This window comes from Sciurus carolinensis, chromosome 9 (genome assembly GCF_902686445.1).
Source record: "Sciurus carolinensis chromosome 9, mSciCar1.2, whole genome shotgun sequence".
Taxonomy (NCBI): domain Eukaryota; kingdom Metazoa; phylum Chordata; class Mammalia; order Rodentia; family Sciuridae; genus Sciurus; species Sciurus carolinensis.
In genome coordinates this window covers 84,547,205-84,569,462 of record NC_062221.1, presented here as the reverse complement: position 1 = coordinate 84,569,462, position 22,258 = coordinate 84,547,205, and the positions used below count along the sequence as shown (strand labels likewise).

Below are 22,258 nucleotides of genomic sequence, written 5' to 3'. Positions count from 1 at the left end.
ATGTATATCATGTTGACAAATGATGGAATTGGCAACTCTGCTGAACTTGGACTGACTTTTTTGAGGGGTTGCTGAGGAGCAAACCCAGGGCCTCGCACATGCTAGGCAAGGTGTCTACCACCGAGCTACACCTCCCAGCCCGTGAATTGACCTTTTTTTTTTTTTAAACAAAATCTTAATAGTTTACACAGAGTAAAATAAAATTTAAGCTCTCAATGTTTTTTGTATTATAAATTGAAAGAGAAATATTATTTTTTCTCCTTCTTTTAAAAAGTTTTTAATACATGTATATAAGGTAATAATCTCTGTCTCATTCTACCATTCTTCCTGAAATAGAAATATTATTAATAATTAATTTTATAAGTACTATTATTTACGTTTAGTATTTCAGTTACTTATAAGATATTTTCACAAAGGAAATGTGTATACACTATGGTTGTTTTAAAGCCAGAGAGATGCAGGCTACAATTCTGGCAGTGACTCTGACCTTGAACAAGTACCTTGAGTCTCTCATGTACTAAGTGGTGAGACCTGCATCTGTGTTCTAGAGTTCTTTAGAAGAACACAGGGCATGACATATAGTACCAACATATAGTACCATATGTGTATTATATACACATGAGGTATCTAGTAGGTGCTCAAATAAATAAATAAATAAATAAATAAGTGCCAGGTCATTTTGTGCTTCTTCCTTGATGTAGTAACATTTTATTCATCACTGAATCCACCATGTCTAGCACACTGTCACATAGTAGGCACTCAAGTCTTTGTTAAGGAAGAGAGAGATTATTTATGACAAACATTCCTGTAATTGAGATGGCATTCTCACTGTACTGATAAAAAACTGAGGGGTAGATAGGTTGAACTTCTTATCTGAGTTTTGTAAGCTAGAAAATGATGAACTACAGAAAAACAGCTTTCTAAATTCAAGAACTGTGCTCCCTCCATAGTGCTATACTGTCCACTAGCACCAGAGGTCTACGAAGTCATGTCTCATAGACTGTGTTCATGTACACTTGACTCTCATGCTCCAGAGAAGGGTGCACTGAATGGTTTCCATTACCTGCATTCTATGAAGTAGAATTCAATTCGCATTGAGTAATTCCTATTCCTCACATATACCTATTTTTGCAAAAAAAAAAAAAAAAAAAAAAAAAAAAGTACAATGCAGTAAAAATAGTTTCTAATGCCTAAATTCCCGAAGCCTACATGATGGGTGTCATTATTACAACAAATGTGTATTTCCCAGCAAGAGTCCTGCCCTATTGAACCTTTTGGTGCAGAGGAACATTTTATTTTTCAAATTAAAAACAGTGGCACAACAGTGGAACCAAATCATGGCTAAGATGTGGAGAAACTAGATCACTTGTGTTGCTGATGAGAATGTAAAATGGATTAGCCATTCTGGGAAATGAAGCATACACTTACCATACAACCCAGTAATCCTACTTCCTGAAATGGATCAGAGAAACTAAATATATATCTAAACAAGAACCTGTACACAACAGTTCACAGCAGTTTCATTTGTGATAACTCACACCTGGAAGTAACCAAATGTCCTGCAATAGTTGAATGGCTAGACAAGTTATGATAAATCCACACCACTGAATACCACTCAGTTAAAAAAAAAAAAAAGTGAGCAAATAAAAATAAACCAAAAGACCAAAACAAAGCAACAAAAGAACCTAGGCACTGATATTTGCAACAACGTGGATAGATCTCAAGGGTACTGCACTAAGGGATCGAAGCCAAAATACTGGAAGGTCTTCTATCATATGATTGCATTTATATAACACTGACCAATTAGTGCTTGTCAGGTTAGGGGTAATGGAGGTGGGGGTGTGACTATGAAGGGTTAGATAAGGAAGCAATTTGTGTTGATGGGATAGCTCTCTAATTCTGACTAGTGTGGTAGTTACACAAGTACCATGTGCAGAAATGACAGAGAATCACTCACACACACAGTATGGTTGTGAACTTCCTGCTTTTGATATGGTGCCACACACAAGATGGTACCTTTAGGGGAGAGTGGAAGAAGGGCACACAGCACCTCTCTCTGTGTGATTCTTCCTGTGAATCAATCATTATTTCAAAAAAGAAAAATAGTGCAAAGTCAAATGTATCAATCCTTTGGCAGAATGTTCTACATTCTCTATAACAAAAATAACAATTTCTCATTTTAATATAAGTTTTTATATGGTATTTTAAAAACAAAGAAAAAACAACAGCATGCAAAATATAACTTGTCTTCATCTCAGATACTGTTATTCCCTTCCCAATCTTCTTTATTCCATCTTCTGACCTTTTAGGTCTTGGTTCTTAACAGTTTTCCTCTCAGTGATCTACCTTGCCTCCACAGTTACTGACACCCAGGACTTGTTCTTTCACTCCCATGAAACACTTCATTCCTCCAAAAAATTTCAACCATCTCCCTCCAGGTACTCACAATGTATGGGTTTGACCAATTAGCTCTCTTCTGAAATGTGTACATTTAAAAAGAAATCTCCTTAGTCCACATTAATATCAATAGTAAAAGTTACAAGGTAAGCAAGATTTCTGAGCATGAAAGCCTTCCAAAATCTTCTTGCCTACTCTGAGCCACCCCCTGCCTGTTCTTCCTGCACACAAATCCCTCTCACAATATTCCACACCAGTTTCAGTAACCTGATAACCTTATAATATGAACATTCCAGGAAAACAAGTAATACTTGCGACACATTGGTTTTCAGAGAACTTCTAACACATAGGTTTCATTAGATCCTGGAGAACACATAAAAGTAAGCATCTACCTATTTTCATCCCCATTTTAGAGATGAAGCAACTTGGACTCAATGAAGCAACTTCTCAAGATCACACAGTAAACAGTAAGACGCTGATTCCCAATCCTGAGCAATGTCAAAATACTTCATCAAACTAAACACCCCATTCCCAGTCAGGTAAAGAGACATAACAGTAAAAGGTGGAAGTACAGAAGGACACTAGTTGATCTAATTGAACTGTTCTGATCCCATTTAGAGCAGAGACTCTCAAAGTATGGTCAATCCTAAGATCAGCAATATGCTGGGTGATGTGAAATAGAGCTTTGAAAATGTAAAGCTAAAAACCCCTTGTGTGTGGATGAAGAAATTGGCTAGTGCAGCAAGAAACAGTAAAAAGACTATATATTCCAGCTAACTTCATGGTTTCACACAACTCACCAGCCCAGTATTGCAAAGAGGGCAGAACTAGGATGTGACCAAACATGAACCCAATTCAGTAAAGCTGGATCCCTGTCCCACCACATCTTGGCCAAGGAAAAGAACACCAAAGTAAGGCTCAGCACAGAAAACCATAAGGAAAGGGATCATCCATGATAACCTGACCTTTAATTTCCAGATTCTCCTCCTTTGTAGAGGGAGCACAACTGGGTCTTGGTAACACTTGGTATAAGTGAAAAGTTACAAAACAAAAAAGGCTAATAATTGAAAAGAGGCTCAAAACAAATCACATGAAACAAAATACTTTTGATGGCAGTAAACAAAAGCACCAAGTAGGTGTCTCAGAACTGACCACCCAATTAGAACAGTCCTCAGACCCAAAGTTTGAGAAGCGCACAATGTATAAATGAACAATCAGTAAATGAGTTTTCCTGTGGAAAGTAACAGAGCAAATAAGATAGAAGCTATGATCTTAATGCTGCTGAACATTACACCAACATTCATTATTAATAGCCTGCTTTCTGGTTCAAAGGAGTTCCTAGTCCCATGGTGCCCCATTTCTAATAGGATCAGCTGTAGCAGGACAAATAAAGAGGAAGCTATTATAGAGGTCTTACTGTTTTAGTTCGTTTACAGTTGTTATAAGAGAACGCCTGAGATTGGGTTATTTATAAGGCACAGAGTTTTATTTGGCTTCATGCTTCTGAGACTGGGAAGTCCAAGAGCATGGGTATAGGCATCTGCTCTGCTTTGGTGTTGCATCATGACATGATGGAAGGGCAGAATGGGAAGGGAGGAGTGTGTATTTGAGAGAAAAAGAACAAGGGAGGTCTTGCTTTGTCACAGCTCATTCTCTAAAGAACGGCCTTGATCCCTCTCGATGACCGAATCACCTTTTAGTAGTCCCACTACCCGACAGGGTCACAAAGGCAGTCCAGCTGTGACATGAGTTTCAAAGGGGAGATACCATATTCAAACTATATTACTTACCAACACGATACTTGAGTTCTATGACTGTTTCACCTTCTCTGGTTAATTCTGTTACTTCACATGTGTAGTTTCCTACTTTTGCATCACCCTTATCCATCTTCAAAGAAGCATCTCCTTTAAGTAATTCTGAGACTGCGATTTTTGCACTTGAAAAGTTACTGTCTGTAGTGGCATTGTTTTGGCCTCCATCAAAGATGAAAATGTATTTTCCTTTAAATTTCCACTTTACGTACATTTCGTTAGTGTTTTGGGCCCCCACGTTAGTAACGAAACATGGGATGACAACAGTTTCATTGCAAAAGGTGAATTCTACCGATTTGGTTTTATTAAATAGGAGCTGGGCTGAACCTGGAAAATAAAAAAGAAAAAGATTTCATTAATTATAGAATTCTATAACATAAATCTTAGGTACATTACAAATCCTTAAAATAAGAAGCAAAGCTTCCACTGTTCATTTAAGCAAGTAGTGCAGCCATAGAGAAGAGCAGAAAAGTGAAAAACAGGGCAAATTATTTCAATATTAACTTGCACAGCTGGTAGACAACACTGTAACTTTTCTTTATCCAACCTCAAAAATACAAAGTATACATTACCATGCATCTTGGGAAGAAATTCAGCAATTGTGTTGGAACATGCAGGTATAATATCTGGTTTTAAAAGCTTTGAAGTAATCACTTCTGCCTACTGATATATGTAGAAAAATATTGTCCTTACCATGGGAAAATTTTGAGGAGAAAAACCAAACCAAATATTATATTCACTCTCAACTTGTATATGTGTCTTCTACATAGAACTTGCTAAACTGATATGAAATTTATCTCTACCTTTATGCTGCATTCCTAAAAGAAAAAGGGGGGGGGCAGTTCTACTGTATTTTAATATCCAAAGTAACTGGATACATCAAATCATATCTTTCCACAAAGATGGAAAGTCTTAGAATACTAATGAGAAAAAAACATTCTCTGTGATGATTTTCCCACTGCAAATCTAGACAGCAATAGACATTTTATATGCAAGCCTTACAAAGGATTAGATACAATTGAATGGCATTTTCCCACTTCTATATTTCATTGAATCTACAGAACAACAATTTCCAAGTGTATATTATAGGTCTTTCTTTCTTGGAGAAACTATACACCGCTCTAAAACCAAGAAAAAAGTTGAAACCAAGAGCAGATGCTGTTAACGATCAGGATGTATTCCATCAACTCTTCCTAATGGCACAAACTACCAGTAGCTGCAATATACAAAAGGGGCTTAGGACAGAACACAAGAACTCACCCTTCAACTAAAATGTGTAACAATGTGGAGAAACTAGTTGTCTTTCAAATTCTTCAGCCTCTTATCAACTCTTTTATCTAAGTGGTTGTCTTTCTCCTCAACAAAACACTAACGAATATAAATGAAGTGTATATAGTTTGTCCTTAAGATGTCTTTCATCTATATAAACTAGAATCAAAATTCATGGGCATAGGATGTTATTATTCTAAGAACATAGTTATTATTCAATAAACAAACTGAACATAAGGATGCAGAGTTGAATATGACCTGGATGATGTTCATAAAATATCCCAGCACAAATCCTATGTCTCCCATTTTTTGATATGCAACCTTAAGCAACTCACTTTTCTATGCCTTGGTTCACTCCGTAAGTAAGAGGATAAAAACAAGCTGGGCTCAGTGGTGGATGCCTATAATCCCAGAGACTAGGGAGGCTGAGACAGAAGGATTGCAAGCTGGAGGTCAACCTCAGAAATTTAGTGACTCCCTAAGTAACTTAGTGAGACTCTGTCTCACAATAAAACATTAAAAGGGCTGGGGATGTAGCTCAGTGTTAAAGCAACCCTGAGTTCAATCCTAAGCACAGGAAAAAAAAAAAAAAAAAAAAAAAAAAAAGAAAAAGAAAAAAGGTAGATGGAGAGAGAGATTTAAAAAAAAAAAAAAAAAAAAAAAAGAACACTGGGACTGGGGATATAGCTCAGTGGCAGAGCACTTGTCAAACATGCTCAAGGCCCTGGGTTCAATCTCTAGCACAAAACAAAATAAACAAACTTCATGGCAACTTCATAAAACTATAGGAACATCAAAGGAGAAAATATACAGGCTAATGCTCTCTAAGCAATACTGTGCTATAAAAATAAAGGGCAACACAATAAAAACTAGACAATATGGCATTTTAATGTAATGATCTGGGCCCTCTCTGGTCCAAACTGTTACATTTCTGGGAACCTGCCCTCTGAAACAGCCCTGTGGGTGTCCACAGCTCACTTCTTTCTAGTTCTATGCTTCAAGGCACCCAAATATTAGGAAGCCCCAGGCAAACCTGGACATCGAATTGCATTCTTCAAAACCTTGGAGTTGTGAATTATTTCCCCTGAGAGAGAAGGATGGAGGGGGAGAAACCAGTGTATAAAAGGGTGATGATGTGGGAATTACAAAAGATGGCAAGTGTCAAAATATATGCAAAAGATTTTGAAATGGACGGAAAGATTACTGGGGGTCCCCCTTCAGTGGAGTGCTGAGCACTGTCTATCAGATCCTTTGGAATTATCTGACTCTATAGGGATCAGTGTCTTTCACTAACTTTGGGCTCTTTTACAATTTCAGAAGTTGTTGAAAACGAATTGCAACGTACATTATTGGTGTCCTAAGAGATACAAATAAATTTCGTTTTGCAGATGATTTCTACCTGGTGGAAAAGAATATTCCAAAAATTATTTTTTACTGATAAGGATATTGATCAATTTTGCATCTGTTAGCAAATTTATTTTAGCATTCCTTCTTGCTTATAAATATTTCCACTCTTCCAATTCTCTTTCAAATGTGTTTTGCCTTCTTGCTGCATTGTTTTTAATGAGTGAAATAAAAAAATTTTACATGTGCACTGTACACTTCTGAATCATTTAAAAGACTTAAAAATAATATTTGTATAGGTAATTTAAAAATTTTTCTTTAGTAGAAGGGATAAAAGTGAAGAGCTGTTATCCTATCAAACTTTTTGAGAAAACTAGGTAAGAAGTGGTTGATAAACCACATAATTTCACAACTATGTTTAGAAAATAAGTTTTCTAAAGAACACAGAAAGCACTAATTGCACTGCATTACTTCCTTTAAAAAAATCATTTCAGAGCTAAAGTAATTTGAGTAGAAAAAAATGTTGTCAGTAAAATTTAAAATAAAATTGACCAGAATAAACCAAATCATGTTTTGAATAACTTTTACATTAATAAGTAATAAATAAGGGTAGTCTGAAAATGTCACTTCGGATATTAATTATAACTTCTTCCTTTATAAACACGAATCAAGAAATACTAGGTAGTAAAAATTATCTAATCTGGGGTTTTTCTCTTCTGTCTGTTGCCTTCTGATAAAACAGCAAAGTGAAGAAAAGATGAAAAATATAGGGAGCAATAACGGAAAATAAGTACTATGAGTAAAGAAAATTCTGAATAAACAAGATGTGCTTTCAGCAATCTAAATTAGAAAGCAGATAAATTTAACTGAAAGGGATACAGAGTATAAGAAAATTAGCAAGTAAAGAGAAAAAAATTACTTTATATCAAATGCCAAAAGCACTGGACCTTATGACTTCCATGAATACACTCCACCATTGCAAACATTTCAGACCACAGTTCTAAAAGTAGCTAAGTTGCTGCAGTGAAGCTCCAATCCACGGTAGTCAGAGCAGAGTCCAGCTCAAAAATTTTAAAAATGCAAGCAACTTTTATTGAGAATTACCTGATATGATCATTGTGACAGGACAGGGGATTCAGGAATGAAAGTAATGTAGGAAATATATCTGTTAGGAGCTTACAATTCTCATATGGGAAACGGTAAGTACTTCATATGATGAAAGGTCGTAGTGGTGTCCTTTCTATATGGACAAAGTGCTATGCATGGGCAGAGGAGACTCTTATCACAGCCTTCTAAGAAAATTTGTATTGCAAAAATATTTTTAAAAAGAAAAGGAAGAAAGGGAGGGAGGGAAGGAAAGAGAAAGGAAAATAGTGTTGTGATTAGGGGACAGCACAAGATTGTCTGACCCCACCTATCTGGGCCCTTTTATATATTCTTGTGTTCCACGTACATTTTCTCTCCTTCTTAACAACTCTTAAACCCTTTTCCTTCTGCCTCTCATCCTACACTCTCTAAAGGATCCCTCTCTCCCTGCTTAATTCAAATTAAGTCCTTCAGAGAAGCCAGAAGCTTCCAGCAGTGCCCATCTATAAACTTACCTGCAACCCCAACTACCCATGCCTCTTCTCCTCCTGCTTCCTACTTTTTAGATATGAATCCCTTCACCCGAGAGCTGGTTTCCACTTCTGCCTCCAACCCATCTATCTCAAGGACTTTCACAAAGTGATAATCAGCCTCCCACATGCCCCTATTCTACTTACAAAGTATATGTCTTTTAAAATGTTTGAATAATAATCAGCTTTAAACAATCTTACATGCTTGTCTCTCTTTCCTAGCATCCTAAAATAATAATCTGTGCACATTTCTTCAACTCCAGCAACTCCTTAAGTCTCTGTCACCTGCCTCCACACCTACTGCACCCCTACTGGTTCACTACTCCTGCTCTTGCCAAAATCACCAAGGATCCCAAGTGAAAAACTGTGATCAAATATGTACAGTTCCCTTTCTGTCCTGACTCATAGTTCTTGAGCCAGTGGGCAGCTCCTTGTCTTGCCCTCTCTTGTCCTCTATGGTATCTCTTCATTGGGAATCTTCTCCTGCTTGTCCACCCCATCCTAGCTTTCTCTCTAGAAGTCTATTCCTTGGCTCTCACCAATATCAGTGTGTCTTCAGGCTTCATAGTCAGTAGCCCCTCACCAAGTATTATTCCTCACTCTCATGGCTTTATTTTCCTGAGCACTTTTACTTCTGAGTCAGGCCCCATCTTTCTTCTAAACTGCAGACCTTGGTCAATCAACTGTCTGTTGTGCATTTCTCCCTCAATATACTACAGTAACTTCAAAGTCAGACTACCAACCTACTTAGCACCTCCCTCTCCACCTCCCAAATCCTCACCTTCCTAAAGTATTTTCTACCAGTCAACCAGACTTGGACCCAGGAATCATGCTAGATTCCTCCCTCTCCTTAGTCATGGAGGATTCTAGATAGGCTCAACCTATTTAATAGATCCTAAATCCAATGTCTGTTGAATTGAATGAATTAGACACTTGTCTTTCTCCCTTGAACTAATGCCATACCCTCCTAACTACTTCCTACCTCTCCATCTTCAACATTTCTCTATCCCAGTTCCAGGGTATTTTCCACAGTTCCCAAAATAACTGTTCCAAATGCAAATGTGCACTCCTTTGCCTAATACACTTTAACAACACCCTCCCCCCTTCTCCAGATAAGTCCTAAGTGCAGTACCATGGAATACAGACAAGGTCCTTCAAGATCCTTTCCAGCCTAACCTGTAGTCCCTCAATTCCCTACTAAGCTCCAAACATCAGGACTTTCTTGCAATCCATGAATATGCAGGTGCACTCTCATTTCCAGGCCTGAACATGAGCTGCTCTCCAGCCTATGGAGGTGCCCGTCCTCCCCTGGGTATAGAGTATGTAGTAGAGCTGGAGGCTGGTTCAAGACTCAGCTCAAGCACTTCATGCCTAGAACCTTAGACAAGTTTCTTAACCTCTGTACCTCAGTGTCCCAGTCTATAAAATGTGAATAGTGATGCTATCTACTTAAGTCAGAGGGATTTTCAGATTTAATGAGACAATGAACATGAAGTTCTCATTGCATTGCCTTTCACATACACAGAAAATGCTCAATAAAGTGGCAGCTGTAGTTGGTTATCTTCTGTCCTTCTTGCCAAAGCCTCGAGATGTTCATTTCTGTCCCCTTTCCCTACCACAACTCAACTGTTTTTGTCTTCTTCTGATTGCTCCCACTATCCCTTGTTGAGTGCTTCGCTGTACCTACCATCAAATATTATTGCTGTGCTACTTAACTAATTTCTTCATTAGTCTCAGAGGGCAGGACAATGTCTTCATGTGGCATCCTAAGAATCACCAAGGATACAGACAGGAGGATTCAGCGTATTTTTTTTTTTAATCAATACAAAAAGTTTAAAGTACAAATGTCAAGAAAGGAAATACAAGAGTCTTATGAGAAAGGGTTTACTCATCCACATTTCAAGAGGAAATCCCCATGCTTCGCACTCCTATGGAATTGTGAAGATGCACGTTTTAAGGAAAAAAAACTCATGTCAGTTGCAAGCTTAGATATAAAAGTTCCTAAAAAAAAAATTACAAGAATGTGCCTAAGAATGATCTTAGAGGGTGATGTTAAAATTGAGTCTTGAAGAATGAGTAGGAGTGTGGGAAAGAGAGGGCTTTCTCGGGAGCATAAATTACATGTACTCAGAGGAATGAAGAAAGTGATTAACCAAAAGCAGAAAACCATTCAGATGAGATCTTGGAAGGGAGGTTGGAAAGTTAGTTAACAAAATCTGGGAAGGCTTCCTTGAATGTCATGCTGAGAAGTTTAGACTTGATAATATAAGTAATAGGGAACCATGCAGATTTATTTTCAGTTTAAAAAACAACACTGCCAGTGGTATGAAAGATGGAATAAGGGCAGGAAAGGAGAGAAAAGAGGAAGATCCATTAGGAGCCTACTGCAACAGACCAGGTAAGTGAATCTGGACAGAAGGGTTAAAATGACAAGAAAAATCAAAGGAGTAAACAGAAGTCAGATGTAGGAGGTAAAGGAGATGAAAAGGGAAAAATTAAAAATGGTTAGCCAAAACAGTATGTGAAACTACTATTCACTTGTGGATTCACTATAAAGAAAAAAGGTTTAAAGACCTGGGGAGAATATTCTTTCAACATTTAAAGTCTGGGCATTAAAATGTCTGTGGCAGAATGAAGTAGGGATGTCCAGTATGTCTCCAGGTATATGAATCTGGATTTGAGAAGAAAGGTCAGAACCATAAAGACTTGGGAATAACTAAAGACACAGCTAGTAACTGAAATCATGAGCATAAAGAAGACTGATCAGAGAGTCCTAAAGCAAATGAGAAGGACAGAGAATAAAATCCTGGGCAACACCAATATTTATGTAGCAAATTGTGAAAGGGAAAGAAACAAGGAAGTAAGAAAAACGAGAGAAAATAGAAGCAGCAAAAAGAATACGGGTCTTCATTAGCTCTTCACTGACAGCAATGTCAATGAACTGGTGAATTCAGATGCAGATTGATTTGGGAAGAAAATGCGAGCAGAAAAAGTAAGTGATTCTCTTTCAATAATTTGGCACAATATTAAGGCACAGAAAAAAGGCAACAACTGACAGTGCGGAACAAGGGCAAGGATTTTTTTTGTTTCTTCTTGGATTTTTTTTTTTTTTTCTTTTTTTAAATGTGGGACAAAATTTGACCATGATTGCAAGCTATGGGTAAGATGTCACTGGAAAGGGCAAGATCTGGGATACAAGACTGAAGAATTAAGCTGACTGAGCAGGTCTCCAAGATGGTGGAAATCAAAGAGTGGTAGATAGGCTGTCCTTCCCTTAGAAAGGTAAACAGGGATTCTTCTGAAACCAGGTGAGGGAGGAGAATGAGGGGAAGGTTGTCTCAGATATTATGGATCAGTTTAGTAAATGGTGGGAGGATAGATGAGGGAGTCCACTATTTTTTGCAGTCGAGTAGGAAGTTAATTATCTGCTCAGAATGGATGTTCAGGAATGGGGTGAGAAGTCCCAGCTGCTGCTAAGTTAAATGAAGCAAATCTCCTGAGTAAAGATACCTGTTAGAAACGAATTCTATAAGTTTTGCCCTGAGAACTACCTGGCATGATGAACTGGAGTCTCAGACTGAATCAGGATTCGTATAGAAGGAGGGAGCTAGTCAGATCTCTCCTTGGTGGAGAGTTAAACTAAGTCTGTGGTATAGTGGGGTGTCCACAGTTATTCAGTTCTGACTGTGAAGCAATATCCCTTCCCCCACTGGATTTAAAAGTGTCCTTAAAAGAATAGAAAGTGGTCAACCTAGAATTACAGGGACCAGAACAATTTAAAGTCAGTAGCATCCAGAATTATGTCTTTATGAAGAACTTCAACTACATCAAGTTACTACTAAGGGATTAAAAAAAAAAAAAAATCTCTGAGCCTGGCACAATGGTGCACACCTATAATCCCACTGGCTTGGAAAGCTGAGGCAGGAGGATTGAGTTCAAAGCCAGCCTCAGCAAAAGTGAAGCACTAAGCAACTCTGTGAGACTCTGTTTCTAAATAAAATACAAAATAGGCCAGGGGATGTGGCTCAGTGGTTGAGTGCTCCTGAGTTCAATCCCTTGTAAACACCCTCCCCCCAAATCTCTGTTCTCTATAAATTACACTGTAAATTATTAAGAGGAGTAGTCTGAAATTTGTGTATATGCCCAAGAAGGCCTTGCAAAGTGCTTGGAGTATACATGGACTTACACTTGCTTAAAATGAAGCACTTTTGACAGACCTTGCACTTGCCAAACCCCTTGCTTTACCTTTTAACCTGTGTGATGTGTATTTTAAAATGCATATTAATTCTCCTGCTTTAATCTCAAACCTTGGGGTTGACCAGATTCTGAATTTTACACAACTGTTTCATGAATTAGGAATGAAATATTCAGAGAAGGGAGAAGTTTCTAATTCCTGTTTTGACTCCACATAACCACAAAGAAAATTCAGGTTCTGTTGTCTTAGTTTAGGTATATTAGAATCAAGATTTCCTGGATGCTCTATATTTTTTACTTGTGTACTACAATGAATTGAGCAAAATTGAACTTACACTATTCTTTTTCTTTTACCATAGGATAAATATCTGTGCTAGTACATAAAGTGAAAGTAATTTTATGATAATCCAAGTGTGCATATTAGGCTAAAACATAAAATATAAAAATATAGAAATTTTTATCACGTATAAAAAGCTATGACAGCAAAAACCTAAGAGGAAAAGACAGATAAATTGGTTGCCTGAAAATTATGTCACAAAAAGAATATTATCATATTAAAAACAATGTCTGAACTAGCTATAGCTGAATGCACATTAAGATATGCAAGCTTAGTTTTGAAAAAAATAAGGTATTATTTTGGATTTAGAATATTTATCAATGGGGGAGCAGGTGTGACACCTCCTTTTCATTTTTCAAACCTGGCCTTTCAAATATCCATTAACACCTCAGTGGCAAAGACAAGACATCTGCCAAAACACATGTGACAGCATGCACAAGGGTCCTAAGCTAGGCATCTAGTGAAACTGCCTTTCTGACTGCTGGGGTGGCCCCATGAATAAGGATGTTTGCTTCCTTAAAACAGTAACTGTATTTAAAAATGATGTTTTTCAGGGGGAAAAAAAAAAGGAAAGTATTTTTAACTTAAACAAGTCAAATGACTACTAGACTTTGACCAAAAAAAAATGGCTTTTAAAAAATATAATCATGTGCACCCCTGATATAAAAGAATATATTCTTTGAAGAAGGAAAAATCTCTCAACCACTAAAAAGACTGTTCATATATATCACTGCCATTATTTAGTTAAGGTTGTATTTGCTAGTTGGAGAATATCACTGAAGCTATTGATGCACTTTTAAACTATAACTGGACATGTGGGGAAAACATATTAATTCATTCTGTATCTTGTAAACCAATACAGTTAGTTGCATTCTGCCTTTAATCAGCTTAAAGAGGTATCTGAGAAAACTTTCTTTACCACAAAGGTCACTGAAATTTTAGAGGTTACCAAGAAGTGGCCTCTGATTATAAGTGTTTTATAAATGAAACTGAAAGCAAAAATCAAGCTTCAGTACAAATGAATGTACTAAAGCCATGTTTTAAATTTTACTCTAGATTTTAAATTCAGTCTTCCAAATCCCTTGAATTATAACTACTTGTGTTTTGAGACTGTTAACACAATACACATTCTCCTGCAGCTACTTATGACACACACAAAATCCATTTTATCTCATGACAAACACTATCACTTCCTGTTTTATATTCAAAACTAAAATTCAAATGTGTAATGCCTGTATTTGGGGGTTGTGTTCAAGTTAGTATTAGCAAGTACAATAAAATACTACAAATTCTGAATTCTTCAGGGATTTGACTGCATTAAAATTGTATGAAAACGAGTGTTAATTAAATGTGATCTTAACTGTAACTAAGAAAGGCCTAAAAGAATTCATATCCCCTAAGTTTAACTGCAACAGTTCTTTTTAATCTACTTGAAAATAGGACCCCCATTTTAAAAATAATACATGGTTTACACTTTTTAATCTTCAAACAAGCTTTGATATCAATGGTCTGAATTAGTGATATTTTATTATGAATTTATATCTGGTTCAATATGAAGGCTCTCTGATTACACAACAGGTATTTGAAAGCAGTATCATTTTAGCTCTAATAGTAATGACAACAGGCATACTGAAGATGATGACAGGAAACACCTAACATCAACCGTTTAGATAATAGACAGCTTGATTATTAATAGCTGCAACATCCAGGGTGCTTGGGAGGGACTTCAGGGCATCTTGCAAATAACACAAGACACAAGCCTTTCTGAATGGCACATTGAGGCTAATAAACAGTTTTAAATCGAACTAATTTAGCATTTTAGGATAAATGTAACAATTGCTGTTAGTCCTACTCAAACTCAATTCTGAATCTTACAAAAGTTCACAAAGGGTACAAATATGAAGTGTGACAGGCACTGTAGAGTCATTGAAATTCCCATTCCTTCCTCGGTTTTTACAGAGGAAGCATACGTTTCTAAAAAGAGAGTCAACTGCAAAAATTGTGTGTGTGGGGGGCACTCCTTTGACGTCAAAAGACATCAAATCCCACTCTGCTGCACATGTGTTTTGACTCGAGGTTACTGTATTCATATTTCGGGCGAAATCTGGTTAACTTTTAAAACGGTTTCCCCAGTAAAGTGGGAAAACTTCAACTCACAATTCTGAATGTATTAAAGTGTGGGGGTCACGAGAGAGAGTTTCAAGGAAGCTTATTTATTTATTTTTTTTTTTGATTAAAAACAACAACAAAAAAAGCGGCCACAAGATTCTTCTGATAAATGCTGGGTCGGGAATGAAACTTAACTGTATCCTTTTTCATCCCCATTCGCTCAGATGCTCATGCAGTAGGGCAAAACCCTTTCTGGTCGACTCCACCAAAATGCGCACTTCCATCATAAGAGGCCTGGGCCCTCCCACTCTCCCTTCTTAAACCCCAAACGCATATAAGAAGGGAGAGGGTGAGAAAGAAGAGGGTCCTAAGCAGCTGCCACCCCTCGCCTATGATCGCGCCCTTTCTTTATAGTTCGCTATTGCACGAGTTGTGCGTTTTCCAGTCTTCCTCGGTGTGTGCATTTGGAGGTGCAAACGGGGTGAAAGAGATGAGCCCGTTGTCACCCGGGGGAAGAGGAAGAAAGGAGGAAAGGAAGGGGGCGCCCGATTACCCGCAGGGCCCTCCCACGTCCGCACTCCGGGCGCACAGGGCCCGCGCATCCAGCGCTCTGGCCACCCTCTCGCGGGCGCCACTTGGGCGGCGGGGGAGCAGCCCACACGCCTGCGGGGGACGCCCGCGGGGGCGCAGAGACACTAGCTTACGGCTGGGAGCCAGGAAGCACTCACCGCAGCAAAACGAGCCCAGCAACAGCGCCGCCACCAAGGGCCACATCTCCGCGCCGCCGGGGGTCGCCGCCGCCGCCGCCGCAGGTGTCTGGAACAGCCGCCGCCTCCGCGGCCGTTTCACGCAGGACCAGCAGCCTCCACAGCAGTCACAGGCAGGACCCGCCGCCCAGGCTTCCTGGCCGCGCGCACGCTCGCTCCCGCCGCCCCACGCCCGCTCCCCCGCCCGCACGAGCCGCGCACGCGCACTCGACCCCACCCCGCCGCCACGGCTGTAGACGTGGCGCCCTCCCTACTCTCGGGCTCCTGTCGGGCTCCCGCGCGCTCCGCGGAGGGCCCGAGCTCGCTCCTGGGTGGTGGCGCGCGCCCTGCTTCCTGGTCACGTCCCGTCGCCCCCGCTCTCCCCGGGGTCCGTGTACTCGTCCGCTACAGAAGGTTGTGTGTGTGTTCCTACGCTCACCGGGGACCTCAGGGCACCTTCCCTATTCGCTGCTCTCTTCTCGCCTCTCGCACAATCCAGGGCCCCACAGTTTTCGCTCCACATTTCCTTGCCTGGCTTTCACTCCAACCTGCGCGCTTCAGGGGCCTCGGAGCCCAGCCCTGCACCGGCTCCTGGCTCCTTCTTCTGAGCTCTAGACCTGGACGTTTCCTGGACTCTCACCTGCGCCCCTTTTTTTTGCCCCTCAACGCCGCCGCCGCGACCCAGGGCGCACCTAGCGTAGGGGGTCTCCACATTTCCCGCGCGATTTCCGAGCCCGAGGGCGCCACGCCGAGGCCAGGGCGGTGGCCGGATCCGCGCAGAATGGGAACTTCCACTCACAGTCCTCGTGGGCTTCACGCCCTGCTCCCCTCACTGACCAGGCTGGTTTCAGATGCGATTCTCTTCCTTCTGACTTTGTTCTTTAGTGTTTTCATTCTCTGCACACGGTAAGTCGAACAAGCTCCGTTTATGGTGGTGAACATTTTAAAATGTGAACACGGAGACCCCGGGGACCATCAGGGCATAGTCCTAGTGAGTAGACAGTCCTATCAGAGGAGCCTGGTTTGTGACTTCTGCACGTGCAGTACTCTGAGCTGTGTTTGAGTTTAACCTGTTTGAAAAATGGGTTCAAAATGTGGCTCCAAGCCACAGTATGGACAAGGCCTTTGAATGTGTCGCTTACTCACCCCGACCACATCATTCTTCCTGAAGCAAAAGCCCTTTTAAAGCTACCTCTAACATTTATCCTGAGTGATGAACTCTCTTGTCAAAGAGTCAGGCTCTGGTGGCTGCTCTAATGGGTGCATATCCTGTCGTCTCCCTGGGTTGTTTTTCTCTTACCTGCTGAAAAGAAAGCAATTTTCCACCACAACATCCCATTTCTCCAACTCTACTCTGGGTGTCTCCTCCCAAACACCCCATTGCTACTGTAATAAAATATAGGAAACAAAATTGCCACTGTCCTTGACTCTATAGCAATGTGTTGTGTACTATATAACTTTTTCCTGTGTGTGTGTGTGTGTGTGTGTGAGAGAGAGAGAGAGAGAGAGAGAGAGAGAGAGAGAGAGAGAGAGAGAGGGAGAGAGAGAACACACACCTCTTCCCCACACCACTATTGATTCCTTAAAATCATAGAGGGCATTTTAAGAATTCCCACTTCCAAGACTTTCTATTGAACTGGGCAAACAGAAGGGTGTTAATAAATGTGCTATGTGACTTGAGGCAAGCATTGCTCTAGTGAAATTTGATTGTTTTTTTAATGATTTAAAAAGAAAGAAAAACAATTTTCTAACAGACATCTCACTAAAACAATGGTTAATAATTATGTTGGTAATGATTTGAATGGCAGGGTTGACACCCTGAGGCTATCAAAGGAACTGATCGATTCTCCTCCAACTGCTGCTTATATGGATACAAAAGAATCAACACCAGACTTTGAGCATTAGGGACATTGTGTATCACAGAGCAGCTGGTTGGCTAAATAAGGCTGTCAGCTGTCCCTGGAACTAACCAACCCCCCTAAAACTGGGGGTGACTGGAAAGGACTGTCCCCAACCTTCAGAGGTAGCGATTCAGTGATGCCCTATTTTATACTGGGAGCTAGTGAGGCTATATGCCTAAAGTCTTTTTGTGCAGAAAATGGAATAGACTTCAATCAGGTGAATGAGAGACCATCTGGGTGATTGCCTCTGCTTTGGGACATATTGGGGTGGGGGGCCAGAGGAGGCCTATCCCAGGAGTGACATTTCACAGCAACCTGCCTATATTTGATTTCTTCTCCCTGAGGTAATGTTAAGCTCATTTCCCCAGTACATATCCTCTTTTAAAATTTCCCTTTTATTTTTTCCAGGCATTTTTATTGAACTATGAGCTCAACTTTTATAAAGGGTTTCTTGGGTAGAAGGAGAGGGGATAATACATATTAGGACATTTTGAACATAGATGGTACACATTAACTGGATTACCTAAATTAATCTCCATAATATCCTTATTATGAGTATAATAGTATTATGATCGCCAAATTAGAGACGAAGAAACAAAGAGAGAGAAGCATCTTGTGCTCTTTGCCCAGGGTTATATGTGATACTGCTCTTGCACATGTGCACTGTCTTTCTCTCTGCCTTTTCCTACTTTTTAATTTACCCTATAACATCTAAGTTGTTATAGTTTTCCCTTTAAGGTTGAAAAGACCTACAACTCCAACACAATCACTATTATCATCTTATAGATGGTCAAAAGCTCATGGAGGGGGCTACGGTTGGACAGAATCTACCTGACTCCAAGGTTACTGAAACAGCCACAATTCTTTGTCAATTCATCCAATTCTCCTTCCCCCACATTCTATCTCAATCATATAACTGCCTTCCTCTACCCTCTAAAACTACATGTACTTCCTGCAACATAGTAGGTATCAGTGTGATATTGTCTAAAAATTTATGGACATGATTGCATCCTTATTGTGCATTTTCATTCAACAAATACTTCTCGCCCCATGTTGGAGGACTGTGCAAGGGCATGGATTAGGAGTGACTTATGCTTTGTGTGTGACCTAGTTTATCTTTTTACATAAATGGACCTACATCAAAAGATCCTGCAGCAGACCAAAGCTTAAGATAATGCCCCTTCTCTGTGTTTTAGTCTTGTTTGATACATATCAGTTACCATATTAAAGTGATTGGTTTACGTGGCTTTTTCCCTTTTTAATCCTTCCTGAATGAAAGGACAGACACATGAGTCTTCTTCACTCTCGCCCTATTACCTGGCATACAGGTGCTCAAAAAAAAAAAAAAATGGTCATGAAAATGATGAATGAGTGAGTAAAGAAACCTCTCAAAGCTAGGCACAGCATCTCCGATCAATCTTTGGCAAAATACCCTTCTGACCTTTGTGATTCAAGCTGACTTCTGTTCCATGGGCAGGTGCTGCACTATCAAAGTGAATTATTCCACACCTGGTCTAGTCCACTTTCAGGCCCTGAGCTGCAGTCGTGCTGTCCCCTTGACTTCAAATGTTCTGCCCCCATGTTTTCTTTTCTTCTCAATTCAAAGAATCCAAACATCACCTTCTCCAAAAAGCCTTTCTAAATCCTACTTTTCTTTTTTCCCGCAACTGTCATTGTGAGGGTCTAATGACCTGTGCATGACACTTTGTTCAGCCTGCTAATAAGATGTGTCAATAGATATTTGTTTCTACACATCTGCCTCTTATATCACATTAGCTGAGGAAAAAAAAATGAATTTTGTCCTGGATGTATTTGTATTTCCGTATTGGTTAGGATTCTCTAGAGAGACAGAACTGATAGGAGATATCTCTAGATCTATATAGATGTTGGTAAATATATGTAGATATATTTGTAGGTTGGTTCCAGGACTCCAGTAGATACCCAAATCTGTGAATGCTCAAGTTTCTCATGAAAAATGGTGTAGTGTTTGTATATAACTTATACACGTCTTCTCATGTACTTTAGATCATCTTTAGATTGATTATAATGCCTAATACTATGTAAATAGCATTGTAAAAAGTTGTTATACTTTACAGTTTAGTGACAAGAAAAAAGTCTGTACACATTCAGTACAGACACAGTTTCTTCTGAATATTTTCCATCCAAGGTTGGTTGAATGTGTGAATATGGAACCCTTGGATATATAAAGTCAATGATAAATAGATAGAAAAAAAGGTATAGATAGATGAGAAGGGATTTATTAGGGGAATTGAATCATGTGATTATGGAGGCTGAGAGGTACCATTGTTATGGGGCACAACTTAAGAACAGACCAATCACCACTGAGAAGTCCAAATTTGAGAGTCTTTATTAAGCTGGCCAACTAACTCACACAATGCCCCAAAAAATGGCTATTGGGAGAACAGCCCCGACCACAGGGTTGTAGAGGTTCTTATACCAAAAATCACATCAATCATAAGTGTCTGTTGCTATGATTCAAAATTAAACATTAATATCATGAGATCATCAACAGAGGGGGAAGTGGGTCAAAATGACCCTTACCTAGGTGCAAACTAAAGAATGGTTACTAACATCCACACAATCACCATTCACATGGTACATTGTTTAGGAGCAATAGAAATCAAAAGAGAGCAATTTTTCTTTACATAGGAATTATCATTCTGTATTGTTAAACATGTCACACTAAGTAACTGATGTTGGGTACAGAGGCGAGGTGTTCCCATGGGAGAAGCTTATTTCCTACATAACATGGAGTCTCAGAGCAAAATGGAGTCTGTTTAGTCATTTCCCTTAGAGTCTGGCCTATAACATTCTCATGGAGCCAGATCACATCACACATGATAAGGAATATGTGAGCAGGAGGAACAGGCAAGCTGTTAGCATGGTGGTCTGAAGGCCTGAGATCCCAGGGAAGTCAGTTGTGTAACTCTCAGTTGGAGGCCAAAGACCTGAGATCCTAGGGGGCTCAGGAACCAGTTCCAGAGTCCAAAAACCAAACAATGTGGAATTCTGATGCCCAGATGCCAGAGAAGAAGGGTGTCCCACCTCCCGGGAGAGAGGGAGGGAGGGAGGGAGGAAGGGAGGGGAAGGAAAGAAAGAGATTTTACCTTTCCTCTACATTTTCTTCTATCTGGGCTCCAGTTGATAGCATGATGCCCACTCAGTCCCCTGACTCACCTGTCAAACTCCTCTGGGAACAACCTCACAGACACACCCAGAAATACTTCTTTACCAGCTCTCTAGGTATGCTTTAATCCAATCACATTGACAGCTAAAATTAACCATCAGAACCTCAAAGGAGTAACACGGTGCTGGTGTGGAACGAAGTGTTTCTAAATAGTCCAGAGAAATCACAGCCTGGAACGTAGTGCAGAGTCATTCCACCCTCAGTTTGAATTACAACTCAAGCCACTTACTACCTGTTAATTTTGCACAAGTTGCTGAATGTTCTGAGCTTTCATTTCCTCTTTTGTAAAGCAGGAATGGTAACAATAGTAGAAATTAACCCTTCACATTGCCTTGGAAATTTAATTGAGTTCACACATTTCCAGTTTAGAGTAGTGCCTGACATCCAGTAAACACACAATAAATCTTAGCCCTTATTATTATAATCATCTTATGTAGCGAGAAGGGTTTCCTTGAAGGGCAGTGAAAACTGTTTCCAAAAGAATTACCAACTACTGATCAGGAGTGTTGAAGGTGCACCTTGAGTTGGAAGCGTGAACAATTTTGGTTCAAGGTAGGCATACATCTGTGCCTGGCGGTTGGGGGGATACCTTAATTCAATTGCTCTTCTATGTGCTTTTTGGTTGACTGAACACTGAGGGACCCTTTTTATGACACCTGGCTAAGAGCCCAGTGTCCTGGGGTGTTATTGCAAGTTGGCCCAGTTGTAGAAGCATAGGAACTGCAGTCACCAAATAAGTTGGAGCAATGAGGGCCTATGTTTTGGGCAGGAACTGGGTTTGGATGGTCAGGCAACTGGAAGATACTAAAGTGGGGTTGCAGAGTTGGATTTGGCCTAGGGAAATGGAAGGAAGGCTCCCAACTGTGGGAAATGATCTTTCTAGCCTGTGCTTCAATTGGGGGCAAATATTAGAAGCAGAAACTGCCTATAGGTAGGAGGGTGATAGAACTGAGGCTTTAGGTAAGCAAGGTCCTGTTGTGAAAGTGGCAAGCTGATCTGCCATGAATTTCTCTCCATGTGTCAGTCGAGTAATAGGATGGGTTTGCCTTGGCCTGGGAGATGCACATGTTTCCTGCTCCTCCCCCTGCTGATGCTGCTGGGGCTGCTCATGTAGGGAGCCCATATTCATGGCAGCTTGAAAGCACTGGAGAAAGCCAGCCTGGTAACTAGTTGTAAAATCGCAGTGAGAACATTTCTTTGAGAGCATGCAGTATTTTGGGTCCTGGGAAGGCCCCTGTGTATCTTGCCTAACTCTCCTCTTTGAGGGCAGATTCCATATGTACAGTGAGTGTATGCTGTGCACCAAGACCTCACTGTGCAGGTGGG

At 40.0% G+C, this 22,258-nt stretch overlaps 1 protein-coding gene across 6 annotated transcripts in view; it reads right to left on the bottom strand.

Moving 5' to 3' along the window:
- Positions 1-16,090, bottom strand: part of Cd47 (CD47 molecule) — a 50,318-nt gene extending 34,228 nt beyond the window's left edge. For all 6 annotated transcript variants that reach the window (XR_007110170.1, XR_007110171.1, XR_007110172.1 and 3 more), the window contains exons 1-2: positions 15,806-16,090; positions 4,188-4,535 (exon numbers count right to left, since the gene is read on the bottom strand). Coding sequence is in view for 3 of the 6 variants with exons in the window: in XM_047563818.1 (XP_047419774.1) it covers positions 4,188-4,535; positions 15,806-15,851 (394 nt within the window). In the remaining 3 variants the exon portion in view is untranslated. The remainder of the gene's footprint in view (positions 1-4,187; positions 4,536-15,805) is intronic.
- Between the last annotated feature and the right edge of the window lie 6,168 nt (positions 16,091-22,258).